At 38.0% G+C, this 22,846-nt stretch overlaps 1 protein-coding gene across 3 annotated transcripts in view; it reads left to right on the forward strand.

Annotated features, from left to right (window-relative positions):
* The window catches only part of CFAP54 (cilia and flagella associated protein 54), a 499,063-nt gene extending 476,976 nt beyond the window's left edge, over positions 1 to 22,087 (forward strand). For all 3 annotated transcript variants that reach the window (XM_049884120.1, XM_049884121.1, XM_049884123.1), the window contains 2 exons: positions 4,359 to 4,492; positions 21,651 to 22,087. In XM_049884120.1, the coding sequence (XP_049740077.1) occupies positions 4,359 to 4,478 (120 nt within the window). In that variant the 3' untranslated portion in view covers positions 4,479 to 4,492; positions 21,651 to 22,087. The remainder of the gene's footprint in view (positions 1 to 4,358; positions 4,493 to 21,650) is intronic.
* Positions 22,088 to 22,846: the final 759 nt, after the last annotated feature.

The raw sequence follows: 22,846 nt of genomic DNA on the forward strand, positions 1-22,846 counted from the left end.
ATCCTGTCTCATTAACAGAACAAAGACAACCCTTTCCCAAATGGGATTCTAATCACAGGCATAGAAGTTAGGATTTACAACACATATTTGGGGGTGGGGGCCCAACTCAACCTATAACATGTGGTGCAACGGGTTTCCTTTATATGCTTTTCTGGCCCTGGGTTTGCAATTCTCCCAAAATGATTGATCAGGCCACAACCTGCCAAGTGATTGGTCTGATTACTACTCACCTAAGTGACTTGCAAGGATTGGTCAATTTGCTATCTGCATAAGCAGCTTACAATCTACCCTATATGACTGGTCCGTTTATGATCCTGCTAGGAAAGCTATGCCTTGAAATTGACAAGATGTTTTCCTACATAAGCAGCTAATCTTACAGAGGTGTCCTTTGGAGTGTGCCCTGGGTTGTCTGACTCTGCTAGCTGAGAGCTGGAACAGCAAGCACAAGGGTCAGACCTAGCCAGGAAAAACCAGAGAGAGACAGAAAACATCACAGCCACACAGCACCTTACCTGAGCTGATGACATGTCAGCTGAGAAAGAGAGAGACCTGCTGACACCTGATCCACAGTGTGGCTGCCCAGTGACACAGAAATGGACATGGGTAATTTGGAAAGGGTGAGCAGGTCCCCTTTTAGACATAAGTGGGATGCTAAGTAGGGTGCTAGTGGAGATGAAGCGGACTGTTTCACCTCAACTCTGTCCTTGTTGCTTACTGTATAAATAATCTGTTCTTGTTGTTTACTGTCTACCTTCTATAAATAATAATAATGGCTTTCAGTCATCAATACTTTCTCAAGTGTCTTTGTGTGTGCGACCCAATCAGATCATATAGTAGAGTCTTTATCCTTGCAATATAATGATACCTTGGGATTTAGAGTACAACCTGTCTATATATGTACATGTATGCACATACACACGCAGATTATATACGTGTGTGTGTAAAACCAGAGAGCGGCCAGTGGACTCAAACTGCCAGTCTTTTGGTTAGCAGCCAAACACATAACCACTGTGCCACCAGGGCTCCTGCTGTGTTGTGGAATGATAGAGATAGCTGGAATTTCAGGTATTTGACTCGTTCACCAAAGAGCTTAAGATACCTGGTGTGCCTAGAAGTGGAGAAATAATAACACAAAATGGGTCCTGACATTTTAGGGTTATTTGTGTTCTCCTGAAGAAAAACAAAGATTAATAACCCTTGGGTGACAACTATTTCTCTTTTATCTTCCTGATCTGAAGCTTTGACTTGTGACCCCCATAAATAAACTTAATAATTAATCTTCATCTTTTGACAAATGACCACTTGTTTCAGGAGGTTCAATGACAAAGATCAGAGGCCAAAATGCTCTATTTATATCTAGTATATAAATTATGTCATGAAGATAGCGCTAATGTTAAATAAAACTAACCTGGCCACTTTGTTTTTCTTAAAACCATTCTTACCTTTAACATGGGAAGAATTCCACAGTAAAAAAGAGAGAGCTCAAAGGAAAGCACATTTTTTTTCCTTTTTATTGATGTAAAAATATGTATAACACAACATTGCCGACATGTACAATTTTTCACATGTACAATTTAATAACAAATTACAGTAAAACCTATGAGAGCTGGAACTTTTGTAAGTTAGAGAAGGAAAACTGAAATATTTTCTACTAAATGGAGCAATAGAAAAATGGTAAGACTTCATTCACCCTGTCAACAGCAGAAAACCTGCGAAACCTAGAAAAACAAGGTGGTTGCACCGAGTTCTGGCTTTCACAGTTTTCACTGTACATCAGTCATGTTGTGCAACCATCACCAGTATTCGTTGCCAGATTTTCCATCACCATAAACAGAAACTCCATGCTTCCTAAGCAGTGACTCACTCTTTACCCCTCCCTCCCATCCCTGGTAACCACTATTAAACTTTTATCTCTATACATCACATAATCACATATTCTAGGTTTTTTATGTACGTGAGATCATACAATATTTGTCCTTTTGTGACTGGCCTTCCCTTAGCATAACGTTTTCAAGGTTCATCCATTTTGTGGCATGTATCAGGACTTCACTTCTTTTTATGGCTGAGTAGTATTCCATTGTATGTTTATCCATTCATCTGTTGATGGCCATTTAGGTTGTTTCCACCTTTTGGCTACTGTGAATAGTGCTGCAATGAACATTGATGTAAAGGTGTCTGTTGGCATTGCTGCTTTGAAGCCTCTTGGGTATATACCTAGGATTGGAATTGCTGGGTCATATGTTAGCTCTATGTTTAACTTTTTGAGGAATAGCAAAACTGCCTTCCATAGTGGCTGTACAATTCTGATTTCCCACCAGCATTGGGCAACAGTTCCAATTTCTACACATCCTTGCCATCATTTCTTGTTTTTCATCTTAGCCATCCTATTGGGGGTGAATACAAATATTTGAATGTTAATTTTTATTTCTTGGTATACTACTTTGAAAATCATCTGCTAAAGGTTATTAAATTGGACATGAGATTTTCCATTTCCATTTGATAGAGGGTTCAGTACGGTTAAATAGCAATGAGATAACCAAAATAATCATGGTAAACACATATAGTTTGAGCATATTGGTAAACCAGCTAATATTACCCTCCAAAATGTTTCCCATTATGTTTTCTGAATAAAAAAATAATAATTAAATAGCACAAAACAAGGATTTATAACATTTTATAATATGCTACTTTGGGTGTGGGGAAACCCTCATACATTGCTGCTTTAAGTGTTAATTTGAAAAGTAATCTGGCAACAAATGTTAACATGTAAACACCCTATTTTTGACTTAAAAAAAAGCCGCTTTGGGAAATCAGTAGTACAGAAATAAAATCACCTGTATCCAAGAATATGTATAGATAGAAAAGCATATGCAAAAACTAAAACTGACCTCCATGGACAATGAATAAATTAGGATACAGCCATCGCATGAATTGTTATGTAGCCATTAAAAAGGATGTGTTCAGTAATAAGAGTGATACATAACCTTTACTGAAAGCTCACTGTGTGCCAGGTACCATGTGTTTTATATGTATAAACTCATTCAATTCTTGTAATAACAATATGATATAGGAGCTATCATTATTTCCCATTTTATGGATTTGGAAATTAAAGTTCAAACGGATGGATATTTTACCAACATAGCTGATACATTGCGAGGTCTGAATTTGAACCAGGAAGTCCTACCCTAGAATGTACACTATGAACCTCTACATAGTTTTTGTGCTTCCTTGAATTGATTAAGAAGGAATTTCTCTTACATATTAAAAACATATTACTAATTGAAAAAGTAATGAAAGCCTAAATATCCCATTTAAGAAAAGAGAGGGAAAGGGAAAAGAAAGAAGAAAAGTCATATGAATATACACTTGCATGAGAATTGAAAAATGGTATAAAAGGATACTCCCCAGACTGGTAACACTGATTACATCAGGATTGAACAAGGAGGGGGAAATTATTAATGTTTTATTTATTCACCTCTTTATTGTTGGAAGTTATAAAAGGCACTATAATACTTCTGTCATTTTTTTCTAAACCAATAAAGTGAATAAAAAGTTAACAAATAAAAACCAGCCTCCACTTTTGGGCTCATTGTGCTTTCTTGAGAATAAAAGGATGAATGGGTCATTTAACAAGTAGACAAGAAATTAATAAAACTTGCCATCTAATTTCTTATCAGGAGTCAGGCCCGCAGGATCTAATCCTCTGTAGTTATTTTAAATGGCATTTGCTCATTCATCCCCCAAAGTATTTATCTAGACTGGTATGAAGTGGCTCCCCAGTAAACATTCTTTTCCTTTCCTTTATTCTTGCTCTCTTCTCCCTCCCCTTCCCCCAATCGATAACCAATGTTAAGACCATTAAAGTAGTCTGCATTTTCCATTTTTTAGCCTGCTCAGGATGAATTCAGCTATGCTTGTCCTTGGTCACAGTAACACAGTGCCTCTTTCAGACAGAGTGAGCCCTGCACATAATTCACTGGTACTTCCCCCTCTCACGGTGGCAGAATGAGGGAGGTAAAAATTCGCCAACACGTCAATCTGTTAAGAAGGGAAGCATTTCTTTAGGAACAAGGCCAAAAAGTCCTACATTTAGAACCATGTACAAGGATTATATAAATACAAAGAGTCCATATTTTTAAAATTATTTGCTGTTTTATAGGCTGCGATATGAATCTTAATAGGATATAGAATGATATATGTGACATCTCAGTAGTGTAGAGATAGGAAGCTTTCTGACTTAGGTGAGAGTTAAATATCTTTCATATAAAATTATGATATGGGGTTGGTATTTTGAGAACTTTACTTCAGTCAATAGCTCAAACAATGTGTTTTATAAATACTTTTATGTTTTTTCTCAGATTCCATTTGATATCTCGCTGCCATCTATACTGAATCTTGAGAGACTTTTTGACCTTGCGAGTGGCTGCATCATATCAGGAGGAAGCCTTTTCAATTGGATCGTGTCGATTATCTCTTGAACATTATTTACGTGGTAACCTTAGAAAAGATTTAATTACTATTCTTTTCCTTGGCTTGAAATAAATTTTAGGAATTGTCCTCAAATTGTTTTCTTAACAAGCTAAATTTATTTTAAAATGAAGTGGCTCCCCAGTAAACATTCTTTTCCTTTCCTTTATTCTTGCTCTCTTCTCCCTCCCCTTCCCCCAATCGATAACCAATGTTTTAAATTGCATTTGAATTAAATGACAGTGTTGTTACCTATTAAAACTATCTTGCAGAGTTTCTCACAGACACTGTGCACAGTGCAACTCTTCCTATGCTTATCGCAGTTTACATTTAGGTTGTCTTTAGACATGTCCTTACAGAAAGATCAGACTAAACCAGTGGTTCTCAACTAGGGGCAGTTTTTTCCCTCAGGTGACATTTGGCAATGTCTAGAGACTGGCACTAGAAAAAAAAAAAAAGAGACATTTTTGGATATTTCAACGGGGGGAAGGTCCCGCCGGCATCTAGTGGGTAGAGGCCAGGGTGCTGCGAAACATCTTACAATGCAAAGGACGGTCCCCCACAACCAAGAATCAGCCAGCTCCAAATGTTGTTAGTGCCAAGGTTGAGAAACCTTGTATTAAACCTCAACATGTGGTCAGTTCAACTTTATTTTCCTGTATGACTGGGGAAGAAATCTGTTGCAAGGTCCAAAAAAACAAACCGATTGCTGTTGCGTCAATTCTGACTCATAGTGATCCAGAGGACAGAGTAGAACTGCCCCATGGGATTTCCAAGACTGTAGATCTTTAGGAAGCAGACTGCCACATATTTCTCCCATGGAGTGGCTGATGGGGTCAAACCACCAACCTTTTGGTTAGCTGCTGAGCGCTTTAACCCCTATGCCACCAGGGCTCCTTGTTGCAAGGTAGGCCTATCATATTTTATACTCCTGAGAGACAACATTGCATAGAATCCTAGAGCATGGGCTTTGGAATTATATAAACCTGGTTTGAGTAACAACTTCACTGCTTGCTAGCTTTGCTACTTTGGGGAAGTAACTTAAATTCTTTAAGCCTTTATTTTCTCATTCGTAGAGTGGGGATATTAATATTTATATCATAGGATTGCTCTGTGGATTAAATTAAGCAAGATGATGTAATAATGTCATAATAGACATGCCATAGTAGTCAGAGAGCTACCCATATCATCTCCCTGCCAAATTGGAAGAGGACCTTGCATTTCTGACTCATTTATTTAGCATCTGACAATGCCATACATGAATGCTTACTATATGCTGGTCCATGAATGGGTACTCATGGTAACATAAAATAATAATAAGGATAATATACCATATTTTTATGCAAAGAACATGCACCTCTATGTTTGTTTGCCAACTGCTTCCTCCCCTCTCAAGGTATTTGGTAAGTGCAATATGATTTTTTTTTTTTTACAGCAACATGTAAAAAACAAAAATTGGCATAGTGGCACTAATGAAAACACCTAACAGGGAGGGAGAGTTTGGCAAACAAATGTAGAAGGTGCATGTTATTCATGTAAAACATGGTAAATGGGTTTTTCTAAAGCTAAATATGTTTAATGTACTGCCCTTTATCTTGATATTATGACTGTCTTATTCCTTACTGGTGTTAAAATGACCTTTTTATGAAGTAGTAGTGATAGTAGCTGATAACTGGCATTTCAAATTGTTCTTAAGCCAAAAAAAAAAAAAAAAAAACCAAACCTGTTGCTGTCAAGTCAAGCTGACGCATGCTAATCTATGTGTTACAGAGTAGAACTGCTCTGCTCCGTAGAGTTTTCTTGGCTGTAATCTTTATGGAAGTAGATCACCAGGCCTTTCTTCCACAGAAGAACTGCCAACCTTTAGATTAGTAGTGGAGCACAAACCATTTGTGCCACCCAGGGACCATTACTTGATAATAAAAGGAAGAAATAGCAACCTTATGTTGGTCCTGGAAACCCTGGTAGCATAGCGGTTAAGTGCTACAGTTGCTAACCAAAAGGTTGGCAGTTCAAATCCACGAGGCATTCCTTGGAAACTCTATGGAGTAGTTCTACTCTGTCCTATAGGGTCGCTATGAGTCAGATTCAACTCAACGGCAACAGGGGGTTTGTGTGTTGGTCCCTGTTTTTTTGTTTGTTTTGTTTTTAGTTTACAAATCCACGAAGTTCCTAAGTCAAGGAACAACCAAGGTAGAATTGTTCTAGAATACTACATAGAAGAAATGAGTCTTGGCGAGAGTTTTAATGATAAAAAGGAACTTGAACTTTGAAAATTTGCTGGGAGGGAGACAGTATATGAGCCTAGAGGTATAAACAATGAAAATACTGTATATGTGCAAAGGACTTGCCTATTACCTATCTGAGGTAGACAGTCATGACTGAAAATAAGATGGACTGTAATGGTGGAACTAGAATGAAGAGTTTGGGCTAATTCAATAGGTGATAGGGTACCATTACAGGTGATTAAGGAAGGGAGTTACAAGTTTCTGGTACTTGTACACATTCAATAAATGTTGAATCAGTGAAAGGAATGAATGGACTGGGTAACGGCCTGGCCTCCAGGGAAGACACAATGGAAGGGGAAAAGCAAGAAGACCAATAGGAAACTATGCTGTCATGAAAGAGAAAACGACAAAATAATTGCCAGTGAAATTACAAAAAATTCTGCCTGATGATTATACACTCACGTTATGCATTGAATTCACTTCAACCTACTGCTAATTTCCCAAGGAATATGTGTGCCCATCTTCCATTCTTTGTCATTAACTATTGCATTTTTACAGATTGCATGCTTTTCACTTTTCTTTATTTTAAATATTAGTGGATATGAAGGTATGTACTGTTTTATAGAACCCCAGAACAATGCCTAGCACATAGTTGTTGTTGTTGTTAGTTGCCATCAGGTGGGCTCCAACTCATGACAACCTTAGGAGAATGAAATGTTTGACAGAAGGAAACATTGCCCAGCCCTGTGCCATCTTTATAATCATTGGTATGTTGCAATCTCACTAGGTCAACCCACCTTATGGAGGGTTTTCTTTATTTTCACTGACCCTCTATTTTACCAAACATGATGTCCTATGGCACGTAGTAGATGTCCATAAATATTTGTTGAATGAATTAATGAATACGTGAATGGATGTAACCCAGGCAAGATGGCACTATGGGACCCTAAAAGAAGAAGAACACCTCCACCATCGCTGTCACTACCACTCCTTTCTGCAGTATTTACCATCCCAGGTGCTATATTAATAACTGTCTCATATATTTTATCTCCCTCTATCTTCACAAGAATTATGACCATGATGCACATAGTATTACCTCATTTTACACATAAGGCAAGAGAAGCTTAGGGCAGTTTAGCAACTTGTCTAATGATCACAGTTAGTCAGAGGTAGAGCTAGGATTTAAATCCCAGGTCTGTCTGACTGAACAATCTGAGATCTAAATTGCTTCCCCAGCCATTGTACCCACTCTACTGCCCTGGGAAGCTTGAACATCAAGGGGAAGGAAGAACAGTTGAGCCTCAGCCTAAAACTGGAATATCTGTCATCTCCCCTGGGATCACAGGTCCGTGGGTAGCTCAAATGGCTTGTGCTCAGCTACTAAATGAAAGGTCGATGGTTCAAATCCACCCGGTGGTGCTGGTAAGATTACAGCCATCGAAAATTCTATGGAGTATGGTTTTACTCTGACGAACACATGGGGTTGCCATGAGTCATCTTTAAAAATGACTTGTGGACTAAGACAGCCTAGGGGATCCCCAGTTTTATCTGTACCAATAGAATGGTTTCCTCTGGGGAAGGCACGCTCCCTCCCCTGCTATAGATAAGCTTTCAGCACATTTTTACTTTTTCTCTACTTTTACAATTACTTTCAGATTCTGTTATTATTGGGTGTTGTTTCGACTCAAAGAAACACTGTCTGAAATTGCATCAGACCCTGCATTCACAGTTTTCCCATTTTAAATCATCTTTCCAGAAACCCTCCCATCTCTTCAAAAACAGGAATAACATTCACTCATTAAGGCTGAAACCTTCTGTCCAAGGCAGTGAGGAAATGGTGATGAACTGGGCTGAAGTACAAACAAAAAGAAAATTCAAAATCTACCAGGATGAAAGATGTGTTTATTTCCAGAAATGTCTTTCAGGCTTTTTTTAACAACCAAATTACACGATTTGCAGCTGCTTTTTTTTTTTTTTTTCCTCATGCTGTATACAGTATCCTAAAATGCTTTACAGCAGACACCTGCCTGCAGTGTTTTCTGTTTGTTTTAATTATAACAGAAAATGACAGGAGGAAAACTAAAAGTGGGAGAAGAAGAGAAGCAGAAAGAGTGCGGTGGGAGGGAAGACAGGAAAGGGAGAAGGTAAGAGGCAGCACCGGCAGCTAAGTGATAGGTAATAAAATCCCAGAGCTTCCCATGTCTTTCTCCATATCGGTCTCCCAGAGATTGCTTTAGAAATTGAGCACCTGCCAACTATTCAGAGACTTAAATGCAGTGGCCTCTGTTCTCTTCACGTGTGAGAACTTTACACATCCCCACCCTGTTGACTTGTTCTCCTTCACTGAATTGCAGGCAGAAAAGTAGTACAGTTGTGGAGAATAGAAAAAACTTGGTCTCCACCTCTGGTCTGCATTGCCCTCGCTTCCCCTTCCGGGCAAAATTATACCAATCCTTCAGTCCCAGTCCAGATGACAGGGCATAGAGATGTCTGCCTTCTGAAGTTCCTAGGGCACTTCCTGATATCCCTTTGGCACAGAATTTTTGCATTGTTACATTTTCACAGTGCAGCCTCACAATCTTAGCTCCTAGGTGTCTGAAGTGTGTGAACCTGCCTCACATTCCTTTAGGCTCATTCAGCTTGAGGCTGGGCACATCTTTGTTTGCTTGTTTATCTTGGAACCTACAGTGTGCCTACAGTAAAGTCTGGAAACTTAGATGAAATATACATAATGTCATCAAGGGCATCTTCAATCTGTAAAAAATAATAATAATATCTAAGTGTCCATAAGGAGCCTTGGTGGCACAACTGCTAAACAAAAGGTTGGTAATTCGAACCCACCCAGTGGCATTACGGGAGAAAGACCTGGGAATTTGCTTCCATAAGGATTACAGACAAGAAAACCCTATGAGACGGTTCTGCTCCGTCAAGCGGGGTCACTATGAGTTGGAATCCACACGAAGGCACCCAACAACAACAACAATCTGTACCTAGGATTGGACAAGCCCCTAACAACTATAGGGTAGAGGAGAAAACAGCAGACCCAGCAGTCCACTGCCAAATCACTCTTTACCCATTTCTCATATTTGAAATGTTATGGTATATCCCCAGGAAGATTCCTACCTGTGTACTCAAGGAGACTTGTACAAAAATGTTCAGCAATATGTTAATTTAAATAGCAAAAAAAAAAAAAAAAAGTAAACTTACTAAACAAACATTCCTCAATTGGAGAATGGATAAATAATGTATAATATTCACCCTATAAAATATTATAATATAAATGAAGGACTAATAGGATTGTAGACTCCCTGGGTGGTGCAAACGGCCCTCGGCTGCTAACTGGAAGGTTTGAGGTTACCAAAGGCACATCAGAAGAAACGCCTGGTGATCAGCTTCCAAAAAATCAACCATTGGAAACCCTATGGAGCACAGTCCCACTCTGACGCGCATGGGGCCGCTGTGAGTTGGAATCAACTCCGTGGCTAGTCCTGGAAATAGAATTCTATATAGCAGTTGTAAACAAATTAACTAAAGAGACATGAATCAACCTGGCTACATTTCAAAAACAAGTTGAGCAAAAAAAAAAAAGTGTTGCAGAAGCATCTATATATAGGAAGACACCATTTATATAAGTTTATAAAACAATAAATACGATATTTATTGATGCATATGTAAGTACTAAAAGTATATTTTTTTAATGCCAGTGCATGGTCAACACCAAAATCAGACTTGTGGTCACCTCTTGGTTGGAGGAGGGAGAATGAGGTTTAGGAAGACTATCCATGAGATTTCATTTGTAGTTGTGAAGATTTCTTTCTTAAACTGGGTGTTTGTTACATTGATCTATACTTTTTTGCATACATGATTTTTGTAGTTAAGTGCAAACGAGTCAGTTTTAACTCATAGCGACCCCATATGTAATAGAACAAAATGTTGCCCAGTCATGCATAAGTGATATAGCTCATAAATGAAAAGCAAACACATCAGTTACCTTCCATACCTTGTTGGCTAATAGGCTTTATAGGGTTGTTGGTGTGCCTATAAGTAAATAACTCTTAAATTTAAGTAGGATTCTGGTCTCATTATATGGCTGTAAATGAGTAGTTCACATCTGGTTCCATTCTGGTTTTTAATGAAAACTAAAAATCATTTTGAAACTAACATTAAACTATACCTGTGCACAATTTTAGAAAAGTCAATTTATGAAAATATTAATTTTTAATATGATAGTAGAGTTTCAGTAAATGTTTAATTAAATTGAGACTAATCCCTGCACAATCCCTATCAATTATAAGTTCCCTAGTTATACTTTAAATTATTTGATTTTCCAGAATTAGATATATGCAGAACTTTTTATATGACAGCCTGTCATGCAAAATAAGGTTCACGTGTAAAATCCATCAACCATCTATAATTTCAGTGTTTTAAAAAATATATTAAGGAAGACATTCTCTTTACTGAAAAGTCGTTTCCTATTCTTGCTTTACACTTCAGTAGAGCCTTGTGAGTTGCAACTTTGACACTAAAATTCCATGGCAACAGATTATTTTTTGTCACAAACACAGCCATGATTAAGAAGAATCTTGATAATTAAATTTATTAGCTAAAAAAGCTGGGTTACGAGGCACAGAAATTTTATTACAACAAGTGCAACATTTTCAACTGGCGCTTTGGAGACAACACAAAATTAATTGCAAATAAATTACTTTTGATACTGCTTGATATTTAAGATAACACTTATACACTTTGTATTTAATAGCTTTGAATGAAATAGGTCTAAAACCAGATGATGCCCAAGTAAAACCACCCTGGATCCTTTCTTTAAATTGTCCACTATGTGAAAACTCAAAAGATTTCTGAGTGAGTTGAAGATTTCTAAATAGTTTCCCAATTTTTCCCAATTTAATTCTCCTCTATAACATTCACAAGAATTTCTTGAACTGATTTTTTTCATCATTCTAAAAGCTAGTTAAGAACTATTGTGGAGACTTTGTAAAGCACTGAAAGCTACAATGTAGAGAATAAATGTTACCCTGAAGCCCACCACTCTGAAACAACCGATTTAACATTTTAATATATTTCCTATAAAATACCTAGTTATCTTCCCTAACAGCCAGAAAATAATGATGTATACACTGACAAGTATAGAGGTTTGAGGCAACTATCTAGATTCCCCCAAGGTGTAGCAAAGACAATGCCTATTAGCTAGTAAAATGCTGAAGTTGTGCATGTTTGGACCTGGTATTTTGGATGAAGTATAGTTAGAAAAGTCAGGATATGACTAGATCCAAAGGAATTGTCTGGCGTTCTCCTTCCTAGTAATAAAGTATGTGATAATGGTCCTGTTTGGGTGGTGCAAATGGTTAAAGGGTTCGACCATTCACTGAAAGGATGGAGCTTTGAGTCCATTCAGAGGCTCCTCAGAAGGAGGGCCTGGTGATCTACTGACCAGAATATCGGCCATTGATAAACCCTGTGGAGCACAGTTCTACTCTGATACACGTAGGGTGGCCATAAGTAGGAGATGACTCAATGGCAATTGGGTTAATGTTCCTCAGGAGAAAAATTCTAAAAATTATCAAATCTTTGATTTTGCCCCATGGAGGGTGGTCATTTATTCTCTTTTCCATAGGAATATTAATATTCCCTTGGCAGAAAGATTAGTCCAAAGGACTAATGGATCACATCTACCACGGCCTCCACCAGACTAAGTCCAGTACAACTAGGTGGTGCCCAGCTACCACCACTGACTGCTCTGACAGGGATCACAATAGGACAGAGATGGAGAAAAATGTAAAACAAAATTCTAACTTCAAAAAGAAAGACTACAGTTGCTGACCTGAAAGAGACTGGAGAAACCCTGAGATTATGGCCCCCAGAAACCGTTTCAGCTGAGTAATGAGGCCACTCCTGAGGTTCATCCTTCAGCCAATGATTGAACAGGCCCATGGAACAAAACTAGACTAAAGGGGTACACCAGCCCTGGGGCAGGGACTGGAAGGTAGGAGGGAACAGGAAAGCTGGTAATAGGGAACCCAAGGTTGAGAAGGGAGAATGTTGACATGTTGTGGGGTTGTTAACCAACGTCATATAACAATGTGTGTACTAACTGTTTGATAAGAAACTAGTTTGTTCTGTAAACCTTCATCTGAAGTTCAAAAAAAAAAAAAAAATTCCCCTGGTAAACTTAGCTCATTCATTCGTCCATGCATTTGTCCATTTGGTCGATTTCATTCACAACTCCGTGCCTTTGCTTGCTGATATAAATATCCTTTGTCACTCTTTTTACTTAAAAAATCTTTACCAAGTGTCCAGTGTATGCCAGGGACAGTGCACACAAGGAATGCCATTAGGCAGTCCCTTCCTTCAAAAAGCTCAGTCTGATGTCCCTACTCATCATTCCAGACTCAGCCCAGGCATCTCCTCTACCACAGAGGCTTTCTTTACTGCATCCTCCCTGGTGCCCCCATGTAACACATGTATGCTCTTATGCTAGCTCTATTTTGCATATGGTTATTTGGTTGTCTCTTTTGCTCCTGAGTCAAGGACCAAACTAGGAGGATCTCAAGGGTACAGATGAACTCAGGTTCCCATTTTCTTCCAAAAGCTGTTCATTAATGTTTTGGTTTGCATTTTTTTGATTACTATTGAGGTTGAACTTTTTCACATTTTTTAATAGGCCCATTGCATTTTTTCTATTTCCATGCCTCTTCAAGACCTTTACTTAATTTTTTACTTGTGTGTTCATCTTGTTCACGTTGATTTGCAAGATCCCTCAAATCAAAACCAAACCAGTTGTTCTCGAGTTGAAAACCCCATGTGTGTCAGAACTGCACTCTATAGGGCTTTCAATGGCTGTGATCTTTTGGATATAGATCACCAGGGCATTCTTCTGAGGTGCCTCTGAGTGGATTAGAACCACTAACGCTTTAGTTAGTAGCCAAGTGCTTAACCATTAGTGCCACACTGGGACTCTGCAAAATCCCTCAATATCAAGGATATTAATAACACTTTTCATATATTTCATGAATTTTTTTTCAGGGTCTTTATTTATTTGCCTCTCCATTTCCATTTATATTTCAATGGTTCTTTTCTGAAAAGTTCTTATTTATGTTCAGACTTGCTCAAGAAAGGACTTAAGGTAGCTTACAAGTATGCACTTAATAAAAAGGCAAGAAGAATTTAACGTAGATAAGAAAAATCAGGCAAAGGAAAAAAAATAATAAAGGTAGGAGAGTAAGATGGAGCCAAGAGTTGAGTTAATTTTAAAGAAAGATGTTGTTAATCCACTACACTTACTAGGGGCCAGCTACAGGTTTGGCCATGTGCTTTCTTGCTACATCTGCTAACAAGTAAATTCAATGCATTACAAGATCAGCAGTGTTTGTGTGGAAGAAACAGATCATGTATGCAGGAGAAACACTAGTATTCCTAACACTAATTCTTGAAAAGGTTTTCCTGTGGGTTCTCATGAGAATACATCGTGAATAAGCTCTGTCCTCAACTTTCAAGGATTTTTCTATGTGTTTTTTTTTTTTTTTCTGAAGCAATATCCATTTTCTGATTAATTAGCTTAAAACAATTTGGAGGATGTGTATCAAGGGAGGAATATAAAGGAAAATAATATTTTTATTGCTCATAAAAAGTTTCATTTTTGTATGAGGTAAAACACTTCATTGTGGCTTTTTTCTTAGAGTCCTTTTACCAGTTAAAAATATTTTTCAAATATATTTGGGGTGGTGTTGAAAAACACAGCAAGATGGCTGTTTTCCAAAACTTCAAAGGCTAGTGCTTTGAGCTATTTGAAGAAAGTTGGGTTATCAATCTTGACGCTGCATTCAGAATGAACACAATATACAACTAGAGCAATCCTACAGCAATTCAGGCAATCACAAATATATAGTTCTGCTTGAGGTTCTAGAAGTCAAAGTCAAAAGTAGAGAGAAGAGAGTTAATTCTGCAGGAGCTGAGTATACATGGAAATAAAATACTGTTTTATGTGTACATTTTCAGGATTTTTGATAGAAGGAAAATAATTTTTCTGACATGAAAATTAAAATTTTTACTTGATTTGGGATTATAATTTTTATAGAATCATAGATTCACAGGCTTAAAGGAACCTTAAAAGTTATTCAGTCCAATTATCTACAAGGCTAAAGCTCCTCTAAACCATCTACATCAAGGAGTAAACAGTCTACACTTGAATAACAGCACAGGGTAGTGTTTAAGAGAGCTGGCTCTTATGTCAGGAGTTGGATACCTCGCTTTCCCACTTACCAACCGCGTGCACTTGAACAAGTTTCCTAATTTATCTGTACTTCAGTTTCCTCATCTGTAAATTGGGGATAGATGAAACACTCAGAGCAGAGTTTGGCACATACTGAATGCTTAAGAACAGTAAGTTCTTAGTATTATTACGTTATTATATTATCACATACACCTCTCAGGGAAGTTGAGTTCTGCCTAGAAAGATCTTCAAAAGACCAGGAAAAATCCCATTGGTGTCAAGTCAATTCCGACTCATAGGGTTTCCAAGGAGCAGAGGGCAGATTCAAACTGCCGACCTTTTGGTTAGAAACCAAATGTTTAGCCACTTGTGCCACCAGAGCTATTTTGTTGTTGTTGTTAAGTAATGAGAGAAGTTCCACTTCTAGTCGTAGCAGAGTAACTTTTATTGAACTGCCATCTGCCAATAACAATTCTGAACTGTGGACCAAAGTACATTATAATTATAAACAGTTATAAAATTGGGATTAAAATAGCTGTTTAGAGTCCTGGATAATGACAAAAATAGGCAGAAACAGCAGGGGAAATGATCCTTGAAATAAGGGAAACAAACTAGGTGAGATCCACATTTAAACAGCATTTTCCCTGAAGGCACTCCTCATCTTGCAAGGTACATAGGGGATGGAGCTCAGTCAGAAAGAGGCTGACTGACTGGACTGAAGATTTAGAAGCCAAAGTTGGGGCTTTCAGAGTAATTGGAAATCAAATCTGTGCACAAAGTCCCCTAAAATTGTTGGCTGACTCCTGAACTGTCATTCATGTGATGAGACTTCAGTGAACCCAGTGGAAAGCAATAACTAGAAAGCTAAAAGAGCTGAGCAGAGATTTTAGCAGGTGCTCGGTGCTAGAGAGACAAACTTTGGAGCTCAAGTCCAGCCAAGTAGAAGGGGTTTGCTAAATTCTTTGTGTTTTTCATTAAAACTCTGCAAGAGCCATATCTCAAGAATAAGGATCACAACTCATGACTGAGGACTACAGCTGAGGCCTAAGGACATAACAAAAATAAGCCAAACCTGTCAGGTATCAAGCCTCCAAATAATCACCGTGATTCTTCAGTAATTTAACTGTCTGGTAGAATAAAACTCAAAACTTCTCAGAGGAAAATAACATATCATCCACATACACTGCCCACAATGCACTGTACATAATAAAAAAGATAACTACTTATGCAAAGATGCAGGAAAATACGACCCAAAATTAAGGGAAAAATCAGTCCAAATAAACAGACCCACAGAGGTGCTAGGTGTTGGAATTAGCAGATAAAGATTTTAAAATAACCATGGTATGCAAGAAAAAAATATACTGGAAAAGATTGATGTGATGTATGAAGAGATGGAGAATATTATAAGCGATATGGAAAATAGTAAAAAGAACCATATGGAAATCCTAGAAGTGAAAAATATGGTATCTAAAATAAAATAATTCGTTGGATGGACCTCACAGCAAATTAGGCCCTACAGAGGAATGAACCAGTGAACTTATAAACAGGTCAATAGTAAACTGAAGCATAGGGAGAAATATAATTTTTTTAAAACTGCAGAGCTGTGGTGGCAATGTGACAATATCAAATGTTTTAACATATGTGGAATTGAAATCCCAGAAAGAAAAGAGAGAGAAAATGGGGCAAAAAAAATTGTTTTTTCTTTAATGATGTCCAAATTTCTCCAAATTTGATTGACAACCTTAACCCTCAGATTTAGAAATCTCAGTGAACCCAAACAGGATAAATAAAAATAAAATTATACCCAGGCAAACCGTACTCAAATTTCCAAAAATCCGATATAGAGGGGGGGAAAAACTTAAAATCAGCCAGAGGAAGATGACATATTACAAAGTACTAAGGAAAGGGACAATGATAAGAATTAAAGCTGACTTCTCATCAGAAACATCAGAGGCCAAAAGACAACAGATTGTCTTTCAAGTATTGAAAGAAAAAAAAAAAAAAAGAAGAAGGTTTGCCTGAAATTCTAGATGCCAGACTTACTCTCGACCAATCATTAATTACATGAAATGTAACATGAGCAAACCCACCAGTGAAAAGGCCAAGATGGTATGGGTTTAAAACAAAAGACACTTACAGATTGAAAATAAGGGATGGAGAGATATATACTATACAAACACTAAACATAAGAAAGCTGGTTTCACTATTTTCAAAGTAGATTTCAAGACAAGGATTATTGCCACAGGTAAAATGGGACATTTAATATGATAAAAATACCAATTCATAACAGTCCTAAGTGTGTATGCATTTAATGATAAGAAATGCTCATTTTCTAAACATCTGGCACAGTGATTGTCTTTAAAGAGAGAGTTGTTTTGATTAGGAGGATGTTTTGATAGGTCTATTGGAGCAGGTAGGCTCTGTGGGCCATAGATGTAGAGTGGCATTGATGTTTCAATCAGGTAAAACTACCTTTACTTGAGAAAAGGATATAGGTTGACCAACCTTCCCAGTTTTCCCAAGACTGAGATTTTTTTGGGGTGTGAAATTTCAGTATTAAAACCTGGACAATCCCAGGAATATTGGGATGTCATCTACAAAAGGAGGAATTCTTTGCAGATGATGCACTATACATAGAAAATGCAAAAGATTCCAGGAGAAAACTACTAGAACTAATAGAAAGATTCAGCACAGTAGCAGTATACAAGACAAACATACAAAAATCAGTTGGATTCCTATACACCAATAAACAGAACAATGAAAAGGAAATCAGAAAAACAATACCATTTATAATAGCCCCTAAAAGTTTATAATACTTAGGAATAAATCTAACCAGGGATGTAAAAGACTTATACAAAGAAAGCTACAAAACACTACTGCAAGAAACCAAAAGATACCTACATAAATGGAAAAACATACCATGCTTATGGATAGGTAGACTCAAGATTGTGAAAATGACGATTCTACCCCAAAAAATTTACAAATACAATGTAATCCCAATCTAAATACCAACAACACTTTTTAAGGAAATGGAAAAACTAATCATTAACTTTAAATGGAAAGGGAAGAAGCCCTAGATAGTTAAAGAACTATTGAAGAAGAAGAATAAAGTAGGAGGACTCACACTACCTGACTTCAGAGCCTACTATACAGCTATGCTACGGTAGTCAAAACAGCCTGGCACTGGTACAGTGGCAGATACATTGACCAGTGGAACAGAATTGAGAACCCAGATGTAAATCCATCCATCTGTGGCCACCTGATCTTCAATAAGGGCTCAAAGTCCATTAAATGGGGAAAAGACAGTGTTTTTAACAAATGCTGCTGGCAAAACTGCATGGCCATCTACAAAAAAATGAAACAGGACCCATACCTCACATCATACACAAAATCTAAATCAAAATGGATCAAAGGCCTAAATATAAAGCCAAAAACTATAAAGATCATAGACAAAAAAAAAAAGATCGATGCTAGAGGCCCTAATACACAGCATTAACAGGATAGAAACCATAACTAACAACACACAAACTCCAGAAGATAACCTAGATAACTGGGATCTTCTAAAAATTAAACACTTACACACATCAAAAAGTCTCCATCAAAAGAGTAAATAGAGATCCCACAGACTGGGAAAAAAAAAAAAAAATTGGCTCTTACAAATCTGACGAAGTTCTGATCTCTAAAATCTACAGGAAAATTCAACACCTCTACAATAAAAAGACAAATAATCTAATTAAGAAATGGGCAAAGGAAACTAACAGACACTTCACCAAAGAAGACACTGAAGCAGCTAGCTGACACATGAGGAAATGCTAAATTTTTTTTTTTTTTTTACATGCAAATCAAGACAATGAGATACCAACTCACCCCGGCACTACTGGCACAAATCAAAAAAAAAAGAAAAGAACAACTGTTGGAGAGGCTGCAGGGAGATTAGAGTTCTTATGCACTGCTGGTGGGAATGCAAAATGATACAGCCATTTTGGAAAACGATATGGAGCTTCCTTAGAAAGTTAGAAATAGAAATACCATATGATCCAGTAATCCCACTCCTAGGAATATATCCTAGAAAAATAAGAGTCATCACACAAATAGACATATGCACAGCCATGTTCACTGCAGCATCGTTCACAATAGCAAAAAGATGGAAATAACCTAGATGCCCATCAACAGATGTACAGATAAACAAACTATGGTACATACACACAATGGACTACTATGCAACAATAAAGAACAATGATGAATCTGGAGGGCATCATGCTTAGCAAAATAGGTCAATCACAAAAGGACAAATATTGTATGAGATCACTACTGTAAAAATTAATTGAAAGGTTTACACACAAAAAGAAACAATCTTTGATATTTAGAAAGTAGGGGAGGGGTGGGGATGGAAAAACACTAAATAGACAATAGATAAGTGGTAACTTTGGTGAAGGGCAAGACAGTACACAATACTGGGGAAGCCAGCACAACTTGTACAAGGCAAGGTCATGGAAGCTCCCTAGATACATTCAAACTCCCTGGGGGACTGAACTGCTGGGCTGAGGGCTGTGGGGACCGTGGTCTTGGGAAACATCTAGCTCAATTGGCATAAATAGTTTATAAAGAAAATGTTCTACATTCTACTTTTGTGAGTAGTGTCAGGGTCTTAAAAGCCTGTGAGTGGCCATCTAAGTTACTCCACTGGTCTCACCACTTTGGGAGTGAGGGAGAATGAAGAAAACTAAAGATACAAGCGAAAGATTAGTCCAAAGGACTAATGGACCAATCTACCATGGTCTCCACCAGACTGAGTCCAGTACAACTAGGTGGTGCCCAGCTACCACCACTGACTGCTCTGACAGGGATCACAATAGGACAGAGATGGAGAAAAATGTAGGATAAAATTCTAACTCACAAAAAAAGACCAGACTTTCTGGCCTGACAGAGATAGGAGAAACCCTGAGAGTATGGCCCCTGGAAACCCTTTTAGCTCAGTAATGAAGTCACTCCTGAAGTTGCCCCTTCAGCCAAAGATTAGAGAGACACTAGGACAAAGCAAGACTAAAGGGGCACGCGAGCCCAGGGGCAAGGACCAGAAGGCAGGAGGGGACAGGACCGTTGGTAATAGGGAACCCCAGGTCAAGAAGGGAGAGTGTTGACATGTTGTGGGGTTGTTAACCAGTATCATAAAAAAAAAAAATATATGTATACTAACTATTTAATAAAAAGCTAGTTCTGTAAACCTTCATCTCAATTAAAAAAAAAGAAAAAGTAGATAGAGGAGGAGAGCAGAATGGATAGCCTGTGATGGTAGGAGGTTTACAGTAGATGAAGTGACCTCTTTCAATGATCCTTCCAAACTCAACTAAAATTACTAAACTAAAAATGACTGGTGTAAACAAACAAACAACAAAAAATGATAGGTGTAAGTGCGTATGTGCAGAAACTAGTGATGGGGTCGAATGGGTGAAAAATAGCATATGTTGTGGACAGTATTTATGGGGTGAGAACTATGAGCACATACGTTTTCAGGCATTTATAGAAACGGGAAAGACTTTGGATTATTATTGACTATGGAATAGGGAAACTTCAGTCAAGTTTCGGTATCTTAAAACAAGAAAGGATTCATTATATCTGAATCTCATAACTGTGTTAGTTTAGAATCTTTGAGTTTCGGATAATAGAAAATCTACCCCAACTAAATCATACAATAAAGGAAATTTATTCGCTCATGTAACTGAAAAGGCCAAAGGTGAGGTAGACATCAGGCTTGATTTAGTCCAGAGGTTCAAGGTGACTTCTGTGCTCTAGCTCCATTTCTCAGCAAGTGTCTCAGCAGCCCTCTCTTCCTTGTAACATTTTATCTTCAACGTAGTTTTACTCATGGTAGCACCAATGGCCACAGCAGTTCCAAGACTCACATTCTCACACACCTCGGGACAGCAAACTTTTTCTGTAAAGGTCCAGGTAATACGTATTTTGGGCTTTGTGGGCCGGTCTCTGTTGCAGCTACTCAACTCTGCCATTTTAGTATGAAAGCAGCCTACATGATAATCAACACATGAGTATAGTGGCTGTGTTCCAATAAAACTTCATCATTTGAATTTCATATGTTTTTATGTATCTGATAAAACAAAAAAATAATCTTCTTTTGATTTATTTTTAATCATTTAAAAATGTAAAAACTGTTTTTAGCTCAAGGGTCAAACAAAAGCAGGCAGTGGACCAGATTTGACCCAACCCAACCCAGCCCAGTGCCTTCGAGTTGGAATCACGGGTCATAATTTGCTGACCCCTGGAATAAATGATTGTCTGACCAGAGTTTTAAGCAAAAAATATTTCTCCCTTCTGGCATTTGTTCCCTTTGCTCTTCTCTATACTCTCCCTCAAAATGACCCCATTCAGTCCCCTATCTAAATATCATTTGTATGCCAAAATTCTCCAAATTTTTATCTCCATTGCAGACCTCTCCCACTATCTGATCTCCAGACTTCTGTAGCCACCTGCCTACTTGACATCTCCATTTAGCGGTTTAATAGTATTTCAGATATAATGTGATCAAAACCTGCTCGGAAACTTCTTTTTCCCTGTAAATGGGTTCAGCTCCAAGCAGCAGGCAGAAGTGGTTGGCATTCCCATGGAATTCATCCAATGCCACTGGACGATGCTTCCACATTTCTTGTATTTCTAACACGATTATGATGAAGTGAGGAAGTATTCCAATGACTCTTTTTTTCCTCCCCTAGGGATGAAAAAAGAAATTGAAAATTAAACCAAGAGTGTGACATCAGACTGAAGAATTGTTCAGCGCTATCTTTCAGTCTTTGGAGCTTTGGTGAGAAAAAATAGTCTCGATTCAATATACCTTGCTTGCACAGAAGACTCTGATTCAGACTTGGATCTTGCCCCATCTAATCATTGATGGTGTTTCCAAATATTCCAGATACTGCTTTGAGTTTTTGCTCTTGCTCACACGGCCTCCTGCAGCTTCCAGGGTGTTTTAGCTCCTGCTAGGAAAGCTTAACTTAACTACTTTCTTTTTAGTCACCTACGGGTCAGTAATACCTCTTCAGCTTCCCCTCAGTTTGACCAGCTTGATCTATTTTCTTATCAAGTCATTTAGGCTTCTCCACTTTCTCCTGTGTTTTGAAAAGAATAAATTTTCAAGTAAATTAAAATCACATTCTGGTAAAAAATGAGCGTGCACGTGTGTTTTAGTCCTTCATTTCTTCGATACATCTGTTTTGAGCACTGCCGTATACCAGGCAAGGGCAGTGGTGGTTCAGTGGTAGAATCCTCACCTTTCATGTGGGACACCTGGTTCGAGACACCACCCATCTGTCAGAGGTGCCTTGCATGTTGCAGCGATGCTGAATAGGTTTCAGCAGAGCTTCTAGACTAAGACTAGGAAGAAAGGCCTTGCAATCTACTTCTGAAAATTAGCTACACAATGATCCTATCCACAACTGATCATGAGGGTGGCATAGGACCAGCCAGTGTTTAGTTCCCTTGTTCCTGGGTCACCATGAGTCGGGGGCTGCCTCAACAGCAGCTAACAGCAACAACTAAAATATACCAGGCATATTTTCAGGCTCTAAAAATACAAAGATCCATAAGTTGTGGCCCCAGCCTTTAAAATATTCATTAAGGGAAATAAGAAAGAAAATCGACAATTAGCAATTCAACAGTGTAGATGTTAGAACAGAATGTTTTAGGAATAGAAGGAAATCAGCACAAGCACACAGAGGAGATGACACAGCTGCTACATTACAGGGAGGAGAGGAAGAGGGAAAGAAGGCAAAAATTAGAATCTCTAGCCCCCCCAGTCCAAGATATTGTTAGTTGAGCCACAAGAATGATTACTTCCGGAAAGAGGATGTATTGAGAAGATTTATTGGGTAGATGAAATGCTTAATGAGACCATAAATGAGGAGATTTGCTT

The sequence above is a fragment of the Elephas maximus genome, chromosome 4, assembly GCF_024166365.1.
Source record: "Elephas maximus indicus isolate mEleMax1 chromosome 4, mEleMax1 primary haplotype, whole genome shotgun sequence".
NCBI lineage: Eukaryota > Metazoa > Chordata > Mammalia > Proboscidea > Elephantidae > Elephas > Elephas maximus.